Here is a 12,702-nt window from a genome sequence, read left to right on the forward strand (position 1 = left end):
TGTCATATGGCTGTGGGGCGACACTAGTTCATTTAGCAGGTCCTGATGTGGTTATGTCATATGGCTGTGGGGCGACACTAGTTCATTTAGCAGACTAGTGTAGCATTGTGGTGTTGTTTTATAGTATGAAGAATAGAATTTAAAATGGCTGACTGGAATAGAAATCGGGGACGTAACTGAGCTCGTTCTTCCTATCAGACTCCGAGGCGCATATTGCTCTTTTTGCACACTGTTATCTCTACATGCACATCTTCATCTGCTCACCATCATCTGCTCATCTATCACTTCAGCGTTAATCTGCTAAATTGTAATTACTTCGCTACTACGGCCTATTTATTGCCTTACCTCCTCACGCCATTTACACCCACTGTATATAGACTTTCTTTTTTTCTCTATTGTGTTATTGACGGTACGTTTGTTTATGTGTAACTCTGTGTTGTTGTCTGTGTCGCACTGCTTTGTTTTATCTTGGTCAGGTCGCAGTTGTAAATGAGAACTTGTTCTCAACTAGCCTACCCTGGTTAAATAAAGGTAAAATAAATAAAATACAAATTGAAGATGTTGGAAGAACTGTCCACATTTACTTTTAAACTTTTCATCAGCCAACAAGCTGAGTAAGCCTAACGAACAGCAAAATCACTAGCCTATGTCAATCTACTATCCCACATAAGTACAAAAGTTGACCTAGAGTGCATTTGGAAAGTATTCAGTCCTCCAATTTCCATATTTTGTTACGTTTACAGCCTTATTCTAAAATGTATTAAATTGTTTTTTTCCTCCTCATCAATCTACACACAATACCCCATAATGACATCACAATACCCCATAATGACATCACAATACCCCATAATGACATCACAATACCCCATAATGACATCACAATACCCCATAATGACATCACAATACCCCATAATGACATCACAATACCCCATAATGACATCACAATACCCCATAATGACAAAGTGTAAACAGGTTGAGAAATGTTTGCGAATTTATTACAAATAAGAAAACTGAAATCTCATTTACATAAGTATTCAGACCCTTTACTCAGTACTTTGTTGAGCCACCTTTGGCTTCTCCTGTTCTCTCCTCCTGTTCTCTCCTGTTCTCTCCTCCTGTTCTCTCCTGTTCTCTCCTCCTGTTCTCTCCTCCTGTTCTCTCCTGTTCTCTCCTCCTGTTCTCTCCTGTTCTCTCTCTCTCCTTTTCTCTCTCTCTCTCCTGTTCTCTCTGTTCTCTCCAGGTGATGATAACTACGGCAGGAAGCTAGTTATCTTCAGTAGCTGCCTGATGCCCCCCTCCCATCAGCTCAACCACCACCACCTACTGCAGTGAGTCAGGACGACCATCATATCATATGTGGTGTTTATGTACACTGAGTAGAACATATCTCCCTCTGTAGAACGTCCTCTATGTTCTGTTCTGCTATATGTAGTCCATATCTCCCTCTGTAGAACGTCCTCTATGTTCTGTTCTGCTATATGTAGTCCATATCTCTGTAGAACGTCCTCTATGTTCTGTTCTGCTATATGTAGTCCATATCTCTGTAGAACGTTCTCTATGTTCTGTTCTGCTATATGTAGTCCATATCTCTGTAGAACGTTCTCTATGATCTGTTCTGCTATATGTAGTCCATATCTCCCTCTGTAGAACGTCCTCTATGTTCTGTTCTGCTATATGTAGTCCATATCTCTGTAGAACGTCCTCTATGTTCTGTTCTGCTATATGTAGTCCATATCTCTGTAGAACGTCCTCTATGTTCTGTTCTGCTATATGTAGTCCATATCTCCCTCTGTAGAACGTTCTCTATGATCTGTTCTGCTATGTGTAGTCCATATCTACAGGGCCTTCAGAAAGTATTCATACCCCTGGACTTATTCCACATTGTATTGTGTTACAGCTTGAATTCAAAATGGATTCATTCTCCACATAAATACCCTGTAATGACGACGTGAAAACATGTTTTTAGACATTTTAGCAAATTGTTTGAAAATGTAATTACAGAATTATCTAATTTACATCAGTATCTCATACCCCTGAGTCAATAGATGTTAGAATCACGTTTTGGTAGCGATTTTACAGCAGTGAGTGTTTCTGGGTAATTCTCCCGATTGGCACGTGTTTTTTCTGTTGCTCGTTAGATAAATTGACGTATCCCACGTAGGGCTGGGCGATATGATGATATTTATATCGTGTGACGATTGGAAAAACGTTTCCATATTCTGCTCTGTCGTTTTATTTCGTTGTGTCGCAAAATCGCACTCTTTACGACAATATTTCTCCGTCCATTGGACCGTGCCGTTTGGAAGGAAATTTGCAACACAAACAAACATGGAGGAGAGTGAAGGTGACACAGAGTGAAGGTGACAGAGTGAAGGTGACACAGAGTGAAGGTGACACAGAGTGAAGGTGACACAGAGTGAAGGTGACAGAGAGTGAAGGTGACACAGAGTGAAGGTGACAGAGAGTGAAGGTGACAGAGAGTGAAGGTGACACAGAGTGAAGGTGACAGAGAGTGAAGGAGACAGAGAGTGAAGGAGACAGAGAGTGAAGGAGACAGAGAGTGAAGGAGACAGAGAGTGAAGGAGACAGAGAGTGAAGGAGACACAGAGCTCGTACCTAACATAGGGGCTATGTACATTTCAGCTTTGCATTTTTTTTATTAATTTGTAAAAAAAAAATCTAAAAACATATTTTGTTTTAAGGTCAGTGACACAATTTTCAATTGAATGAATTTGGCGCCGCTCCAGAATTTCCCATAAGTGTTCAGTTGAGATCTGGTGACTGAAATGGCCATGAAATACAGTTTACATGGGGTTTCATGCTCATCAAACCATTCAGTGAAGCCTCCTGTCTTGTGGAGGGGGGGGGGGGGATTGGCATCCTATGGGGACATACCCACGGTACCCAAAATAACAGCCTGCCCTGCATTTTTATACATGACCCCTAAGCATGATGGGATGTTAATTGCTTAATGAACTCAGGAATCACACCTGTGTGGAAGCCCATGATTTCAATATACTTTGGATCCTTCATTTACATTTTACATTTTAGTCATTTAGAAGACGCTCTTATCCAGAGCAACTTACAGTAGTGAATACATACATTTCATTTTATTTCATACATTATTTTTGTACTGGTCCCCCGTGGGAATCGAACCCACAACCCTGGCGTTGCAAACACCATGCTCTACCAACTGAGCCAAGAGTTTCCTTTTTATTGTTGGGCCAGTTACCTGAGTGCTCTACTCTCCTCCTCCTCCCTGGCTGAAGGTATCTGATGTACACTCTGGACCAGTACGTAGAGAGTGATTATACGGTAGTGTACTTCCACCATGGTCTCCGCAGCAACAACAAGCCCTCACTACACTGGCTACGAAACGCATACAGAGAATTTGACAGGAAGTAAGTCACGCTGATCTCTAACCTACGACTTTTCAAGCCCTCTCAATCAAAATATAACTCGATATGAGCCAGTTTTTTCCAGAATTATGTTTACTGTGTGTGTGTGTGTGTGTGTGTGTGTGTGTGTGTGTGTGTGTGTGTGTGTGTGTGTGTGTGTGTGTGTGTGTGTGTGTGTGTGTGTGTGTGTGTGTGTGTGTGTGTGTGTGTGTGTGTGTGTATTTCCTGACAGGTACAAGAAGAACCTGAAAGCCCTCTATGTCGTCCATCCAACTAACTTTATCAGAATCATCTGGAATATATTCCAACCACTCATCAGGTATGGTGCCCAGTCATCATTCTACAGTAAAGATCTAGAATACAGTAAATTCCAACCACTCATCAGGTATGGTGCCCAGTCATCATTCTACAGTAAAGATCTAGAATACAGTATATTCCAACCACTCATCAGGTATGGTGCCCAGTCATCATTCTACAGTAAAGATCTAGAATACAGTAAATTCCAACCACTCATCAGGTATGGTGCCCAGTCATCATTCTACAGTAAAGATCTAGAATACAGTAAATTCCAACCACTCATCAGGTATGGTGCCCAGTCATCATTCTACAGTAAAGATCTAGAATACAGTAAATTCCAACCACTCATCAGGTATGGTGACCAATCATCATTTTACAGTAAAGATCTAGAATACAGTAAATTCCAACGACTCATCAGGTATGGTGCCCAGTCATCATTCTACAGTAAAGATCTAGAATACAGTAAATTCCAACCACTCATCAGGTATGGTGCCCAGTCATCATTCTACAGTAAAGATCTAGAATACAGTAAATTCCAACCACTCATCAGGTATGGTGCCCAGTCATCATTCTACAGTAAAGATCTAGAATACAGTAAATTCCAACCAGTCATCTTTCTACAGTAAAGATCTAGAATACAGTATATTCCAACCAATCATCAGGTATGGTGCCCAGTCATCATTCTACAGTAAAGATCTAGAATACAGTAAATTCCAACCACTCATCAGGTATGGTGCCCAGTCATCTTTCTACAGTAAAGATCTAGAATACAGTAAATTCCAACCACTCATCACGTATGGTGACCAATCATCATTCTACAGTAAAGATCTAGAATACAGTAAATTCCAACCACTCATCAGGTATGGTGCCCAGTCATCATTCTACAGTAAAGATCTAGAATACAGTAAATTCCAACCACTCATCAGGTATGGTGCCCAGTCATCATTCTACAGTAAAGATCTAGAATACAGTAAATTCCAACCACTCATCAGGTATGGTGCCCAGTCATCATTCTACAGTAAAGATCTAGAATACAGTAAATTCCAACCACTCATCAGGTATGGTGACCAGTCATCTTTCTACAGTAAAGATCTAGAATACAGTAAATTCTAACCACTCATCAGGTATGGTGCCCAATCATCTTTCTACAGTAAAGATCTAGAATACAGTAAATTCTAACCACTCATCAGGTATGGTGCCCAGTCATCATTCTACAGTAAAGATCTAGAATACAGTAAATTCCAACCACTCATCAGGTATGGTGCCCAGTCATCATTCTACAGTAAAGATCTAGAATACAGTAAATTCCAACCACTCATCAGGTATGGTGCCCAGTCATCATTCTACAGTAAAGATCTAGAATACAGTAAATTCTAACCACTCATCAGGTATGGTGCCCAGTCATCATTCTACAGTAAAGATCTAGAATACAGTAAATTCCAACCACTCATCAGGTATGGTGCCCAGTCATCATTCTACAGTAAAGATCTAGAATACAGTAAATTCCAACCACTCATCAGGTTTGGTGCCCAGTCATCATTCTACAGTAAAGATCTAGAATACAGTAAATTCCAACCACTCATCAGGTATGGTGCCCAATCATCATTCTACAGTAAAGATCTGGAATACAGTAAATTCCAACCACTCATCAGGTATGGTGACCAATCATCATTCTACAGTAAAGATCTAGAATACAGTAAATTCCAACCACTCATCAGGTATGGTGCCCAGTCATCATTCTACAGTAAAGATCTAGAATACAGTAAATTCCAACCACTCATCAGGTATGGTGACCAGTCATCTTTCTACAGTAAAGATCTAGAATACAGTAAATTCCAACCACTCATCAGGTATGGTGCCCAGTCATCATTCTACAGTAAAGATCTAGAATACAGTAAATTCCAACCACTCATCAGGTATGGTGCCCAGTCATCATTCTACAGTAAAGATCTAGAATACAGTAAATTCCAACCACTCATCAGGTATGGTGCCCAGTCATCTTTCTACAGTAAAGATCTAGAATACAGTAAATTCCAACCACTCATCAGGTATGGTGCCCAGTCATCATTCTACAGTAAAGATCTAGAATACAGTAAATTCCAACCACTCATCAGGTATGGTGCCCAGTCATCATTCTACAGTAAAGATCTAGAATACAGTAAATTCCAACCACTCATCAGGTATGGTGCCCAGTCATCTTTCTACAGTAAAGTTGCCGTTCAGGCCTGTACTGTACATTTCTAAGTCTCGTCTCCACAACAGTATTCATGGCTATGAAAGACATTTGTCATATTGACTGACCTTTCCAACACTGTTCTTCCTGTGTTGTTTTTAGTCACAAGTTTGGTAAGAAGCTGACCTATGTGAACTACCTGGCTGAGCTCAGAGATCACCTGAGCTGGGATCAGCTCATCATCCCACCTGATGTCCTCAGGTAGGTTACACCTTTATACCACTACCTTAACCCCTGATCCCTGACCTTAACCCTAACTACCTGACCTTAATCCTAACTACCTGGCTGAGCTCAGAGATCACCTGATGTCCTCAGGTAGGTAACACCTCTATACCACTACCTTAACCCCTGACCTTAACCCTAACTACCTGGCTGAGCTCAGAGATCACCTGATGTCCTCAGGTAGGTTACACCTCTATACCACTACCTTAACCCCTGACCCCTGACCTTAACCCTAACTACCTGACCTTAACCCTAACTACCTGACCTTAACCCTAACTACCTGACCTTAACCCTAACTACCTGACCTTAACCCTAACTACCTGACCTTAACCTGACCTTAACCCTAACTACCTGACCTTAACCCTAACTACCTGACCCTGACCCCTGACCTTAACCCTAACTACCTGACCTTAACCCTAACTACCTGACCCTGACCCCTGACCTTAACCCTAACTACCTGACCTTAACCCTAACTACCTGACCCTGACCCCTGACCTTAACCCTAACTACCTGACCTTAACCCTAACTACCTGACCTTAACCCTAACTACCTGACCTTAACCCTAACTACCTGACCTTAACCCTAACTACCTGACCTTAACCTGACCTTAACCCTAACTACCTGACCTTAACCCTAACTACCTGACCCCTGACCTTAACCCTAACTACCTGACCTTAACCCTAACTACCTGACACCTGAAACCCCACCTCTTTAAGGAATACCTAGGATAGGATAAAGTAATCCTTCTAACCCCCCCTAAAAGATTTAGATGCACTATTGTAAAGTGGTTGTTCCACTGGATATCATAAGGTGAATGCACCAATTTGTAAGTCGCTCTGGATAAGAGCGTCTGCTAAATTACTTAAATATAATGTAAATGTTAACCCTAACTACCTGACCTTAACCCTAACTACCTGACCCCTGACCTTAACCCTAACTACCTGACCTTAACCCTAACTACCTGACCTTAACCCTAACCCCTGACCTTAACCCTAACCCCTGACCTTAACCCTGACCCCTGACCTTAACCCTAACTACTTGACCTTAACCCTAACTACCTGACCTTAGCCCTAACCCCTGACCTTAACCCTAACTACCTGACCTTAACCCTAACCCCTGTATCCATGTATCCAACCACGGAGGTACTGTACTGTATTCATGTATCCAACCAACCACGGAGGTACTGTACTGTATTCATGTATCCAACCAGCCACGGAGGTACTGTACTGTATTCATGTATCCAACCAACCACGGAGGTACTGTACTGTATTCATGTATCCAACCAGCCACGGAGGTACTGTACTGTATTCATGTATCCAACCAGCCACGGAGTTACTGTACTGTATTCATGTATCCAACCACGGAGGTACTGTACTGTATTCATGTATCCAACCACGGAGGTACTGTACTGTATTCATGTATCCAACCAGCCACGGAGGTACTGTACTGTATTCATGTATCCAACCAGCCACGGAGGTACTGTATTCATGTATCCAACCAGCCACGGAGGTACTGTACTGTATTCATGTATCCAACCAGCCACGGAGGTACTGTATTCATGTATCCAACCAGCCACGGAGGTACTGTATTCATGTTTCCAACCAGCCACGGAGGTACTGTACTGTATTCATGTATCCATCCAGCCACGGAGGTACTGTACTGTATTCATGTATCCATCCAGCCACGGAGGTACTGTATTCATGTATCCAACCAGCCACGGAGGTACTGTATTCATGTATCCAACCAGCCACGGAGGTACTGTACTGTATTCATGTATCCAACCAACCACGGAGGTACTGTATTCATGTATCCAACCAGCCACGGAGGTACTGTACTCATGTATCCAACCAGCCACGGAGGTACTGTACTGTATTCATGTATCCAACCAGCCACGGAGGTACTGTACTGTATTCATGTATCCAACCAGCCATTGAGGTACTGTATTCATGTATCCAACCAGCCACGGAGGTACTGTACTGTATTCATCTATGTAACATACAGTTGAAGTCAGAAGTTAATACATTTAATATACATTTAAACTACATTTATATAGTAGTTTAGTGGAGGTCAACATTTTTTTTCCTGAGATCTTGGCTGATTTCTTTTGATTTTCCCATGATGTCAAGCAAAGAGGTACTGCGTTTGAAGGTTGACCTTGAAATACATCCACAGATACACCTCCAATTGACTCAAATTATGTCAATTAGCCTATCAGAAGCTTCTAAAGACATGACATCATTTTCTGGAATTTTCCAAGCTGTTTAAAGGCACAGTCAACTTAGTGTATGTAAACTTCTGACCCACTGGAATTGTGATACAGTGAGTTATAAGTGAAATAATCTGTCTGTAAACAATTGTTGGAAAAATTACTTGTCATGCAGAAAGTAGATGTCCTAACCGACTTGCCAAAACTATAGTTTGTTAACAAGAAATTTGTGGAGTGGTTGAAAAAACACGTTTTTTTAATGACTCCAACCTAAGTGTATGTAAACATCCCGACTTCAACTTTATATGACCATGTATTTACTACAGGCATGACGAGAGGCTGCGGGCGGCCCAGAAGGGAGGTCCGCACCCCTCATCTAAGACTCCTCCCCCCAGACCTCCCCTGCCCACTCAGCAGTTTGGAGTCAGCCTACAATAGTGAGTATTTAGCCGAGTCCCCTTTAATCGTCCCCTACGCCCCCCCCCCCCTAGCCGCTCCATATTTCCACCATGGTTATGCCAACTAATATGATGTACCAATACTGCAAGCCGACTGAACTAGACGTGTTCTGTTTCCAGTATTGTTGAGAAGAACCAGGGTGTTATGATCCCTCCTGTGATGTCCCAGACTGTGTCTTATCTCAAAGACAAAGGTAAGAAGCTAGGAGCTGTCTGGTAGGACCTTGGATCAGCTACAGGACCTCTACAGTAATAGTTGAGGTAGGAGCTGTCTGGTAGGACCTTGGATCAGCTACAGGTCCTCTACAGTAATAGTTGAGGTAGGAGCTGTCTGGTAGGACCTCGGATCAGGTACAGGACCTCTACAGTAATAGTTGAGGTAGGAACTTGGATCAGCTACAGGACCTCTACAGTAATAGTTGAGGTAGGTGCTGTCTGGTAGGACCTCTACAGTAATAGTTGAGGTAGGAGCTGTCTGGTAGGACCTCTACAGTAATAGTTGAGGTAGGAGCTGTCTGGTAGGACCTCTACAGTAATAGTTGAGGTAGGTGCTGTCTGGTAGGACCTCTACAGTAATAGTTGAGGTAGGCGCTGTCTGGTAGGACCTCTACAGTAATAGTTGAGGTAGGAGCTGTCTGGTAGGACCTCTACAGTAATAGTTGAGGTAGGAGCTGTCTGGTAGGACCTTTACAGTAATAGCTGTTGAAGCCTTTCACTCCCTCCCAACTCTCCTCAGGCCTCCAGACAGAAGGTATCTTCAGGAGGTCCGCTCGTGTTCAGCTCATCAAGGACGTCCAGAAGCTCTACAACCAGGGTGAGATGGAACCTCTATAACATCCATAATAACCTTTATAACATCCATAATAACCTTTATAACCTCCTATAAGCTTTTTAACCAGAGGGAGATGGAACCTCTATAACATCCATAATAACCTTTATAACCTCTATTAGCTCTACAACCAGGGTGAGATGGAAACCTCTATAACATCCATAATAACCTTTATAACATCCATAATAACCTTTATAACCTCCTATAAGCTCTTTAACCAGAGGGAGATGGAACCTCTATAACATCCATAATAACCTTTATAACCTCTATTAGCTCTTTAACCAGAGGGAGATGGAACCTCTATAACATCCATAATAACCTTTATTACCTCTATTAGCTCTACAAACAGGGTGAGATGGAACCCTCTATAACATCCATAATAACCTTTATAACCTCTATTAGCTCTACAACCAGGGTGAGATGGAACCTCTATAACATCCATAATAACCTTTATAATCTCTATTAGCTCTACAACCAGGGTGAGATGGAACCTCTATAACATCCATAATAACCTTTATAATCTCTATTAGCTCTACAACCAGGGTGAGATGGAAACCTCTATAACATCCATAATAACCTTTATAACATCCTTAATAACCTTTATAACCTCTATTAGCTCTATAACCTCTATTAGCTCTACAACCAGGGTGAGATGGAAACCTCTATAACATCCATAATAACCTTTATAACATCCTTAATAACCTTTATAACCTCTATTAGCTCTACAACCAGGGTGAGATGGAAACCTCTATAACATCCATAATAACCTTTATAACCTCTATTAGCTCTGCAACCAGAGGTAGAGGAGCTGGAATGTTGAGCCGAGGCAGGGCCCGGAGGCGGGGTCTCCCGGGGCCAGAGGCGGGGCTTTTATCTCTCACTACCAGAAAGCAGAGATCAATAATAAACCAGATCAACCTCCTATCTCCTCTGTCTCAGATGACATCACACCGCAGCCCCATGTCCCCCCCCCCCCCCAGACTTCTGTTGACTGCAGCAGGCTGAGTTTCCATGAGTCAAACCCCTTACTGTCTGAGAACATGTAGAATCAATCCACCACATACTAGAAACTGTACAGAGAGAGATTTGTAGAAAAAAATGACAATTATAACAATCAATAATTCCATTTCAATACTTTGAATGTAGCATTTGCATCAGGGTTGTCCATGGGATGGTTTTACTCTGGACTCAGATAGACATCCTGTGTGCTCAGTATTCATAAAGAAGTCCAATGGCCACCATCAGTCAGAGGATGAATTTGTGGTCCAGGTTTTTTAGCTGCTCAGTTAGTCTGTTATCAGGTCTCTGGATAGCTGGTCTATGTGCAGAAAGAAGAGTACAACTCTCTGTCTCTCTTCCTCAGGGAAGCTCAGTTAGTCTGTTATCAGGTCTCTGTCTCTCCTCCTCAGGGAAGCTCAGTTAGTCTGTTATCAGGTCTCTGTCTCTCCTCCTCAGGGAAGCTCAGTTAGTCTGTTATCAGGTCTCTGTCTCTCTTCCTCAGGGAAGCTCAGTTAGTCTGTTATCAGGTCTCTGTCTCTCCTCCTCAGGGAAGCTCAGTTAGTCTGTTACCAGGTCTCTGTCTCTCTTCCTCAGGGAAGCTCAGTTAGTCTGTTACCAGGTCTCTGTCTCTCTTCCTCAGGGAAGCTCAGTTAGTCTGTTATCAGGTCTCTGTCTCTCCTCCTCAGAGAAGCTCAGTTAGTCTGTTATCAGGTCTCTGTCTCTCTTCCTCAGGGAAGCTCAGTTAGTCTGTTATCAGGTCTCTGTCTCTCCTCCTCAGGGAAGCTCAGTTAGTCTGTTATCAGGTCTCTGTCTCTCCTCCTCAGGGAAGCTCAGTTAGTCTGTTATCAGGTCTCTGTCTCTCCTCCTCAGGGAAGCCAGTGGTGTTCGAGCAGTATGGAGACATCCATGTGCCTGCTGTCATCCTGAAGACCTTCCTCAGAGAGCTTCCTGAACCCCTGCTCACCTTCCCCCTCTACCACCAGATACAGGACATCGTCCGTGAGTACATGTTCCTGCCGAGGCTTTTTCAGCTCTGCAGGCTAACACGCTGTTGGAACACGCTGTTGGAACACGCTGTTGGAACACGCTGTTGGAACACGCTGTTGGAACACGCTGTTGAAACACGCTGTTGAACACGCTGTTGGAACACGCTGTTGGAACACGCTGTTGGAACACGCTGTGGAACACGCTGTGGAACACGCTGTTGGAACACGCTGTTGAACACGCTGTTGAACACGCTGTTGGAACACGCTGTTGGAACACGCTGTTGGAACACGCTGTTGGAACACGCTGTTGGAACACGCTGTTGAACACGCTGTTGAACACGCTGTTGAACACGCTGTTGGAACACGCTGTTGAACACGCTGTTAAACACGCTGTTGTGAGACGTAGGACACGGGTCCAATAATATTCGTTTTTCTAGAGTTTCTCCGTCAGCATCGTTCACACGCCCTCTTAAGCCTTAGCTCCACCCATCTCTTTAAAATGTCTCATGTCGACGGCTCTCTCCGTCGTCGACGGCGCTCTCTCTGTTGAGAGAGATTTGTGATTCGAAATGGTCGGTGATTTGTTTATTTTCTTGGCTTTCGAAGATTTTAGAAAGCCAGGGAGGGATATAGGTCTATAACAGTTTGGGTCTAGAGTGTCTCCCCTTTTGAAGAGGGGGATGACCGCTGCAGCTTTCCAATCTTTGGGGATCTCAGATGATATGAAAAAGAGGTTGAACAGGCTAGTAATAGGGATTGCAACAATATCGGCGGATAAATTTAGAAAGAGAGGGTCCAGATTGTCTAGCCCGGCTGATTTGTAGGGATCCAGATTTTGCAGCTCTTTCAGAATATCAGCTGTCTGGATTTGGGTGAAGGAGAAAGTGGGGGGGGGGGGGGGGGGCTTGGGCAAGTTTCTGTGGGAGGTGCAGAGCTGTTGGCCGGGGTTGGGGTAGCCAGGTGGAAAGCATTGCCAGCCGTAGAAAAATTCTTATTGAAATCATCGATTATCGTAGATTTATCAGTGGTAACAGTGTTTCCTAGCCTCAGAGCAGTGGGCAGCTGGGAGGAGGT

General features: G+C 43.2%; 1 protein-coding gene across 2 annotated transcripts in view; it reads left to right on the forward strand.

Moving 5' to 3' along the window:
- Positions 1-12,702, forward strand: part of LOC115183139 (rho GTPase-activating protein 8) — a 34,119-nt gene that overhangs the window by 16,257 nt on the left and 5,160 nt on the right. For both annotated transcript variants that reach the window (XM_029744469.1, XM_029744468.1), the window contains 8 exons: positions 1,241-1,328; positions 3,270-3,401; positions 3,631-3,717; positions 6,031-6,129; positions 8,683-8,793; positions 8,935-9,008; positions 9,551-9,628; positions 11,513-11,641. In XM_029744469.1, the coding sequence (XP_029600329.1) occupies positions 1,241-1,328; positions 3,270-3,401; positions 3,631-3,717; positions 6,031-6,129; positions 8,683-8,793; positions 8,935-9,008; positions 9,551-9,628; positions 11,513-11,641 (798 nt within the window). The remainder of the gene's footprint in view (positions 1-1,240; positions 1,329-3,269; positions 3,402-3,630; positions 3,718-6,030; positions 6,130-8,682; positions 8,794-8,934; positions 9,009-9,550; positions 9,629-11,512; positions 11,642-12,702) is intronic.

This window comes from Salmo trutta, unplaced genomic scaffold (assembly GCF_901001165.1).
Source record: "Salmo trutta unplaced genomic scaffold, fSalTru1.1, whole genome shotgun sequence".
NCBI lineage: Eukaryota > Metazoa > Chordata > Actinopteri > Salmoniformes > Salmonidae > Salmo > Salmo trutta.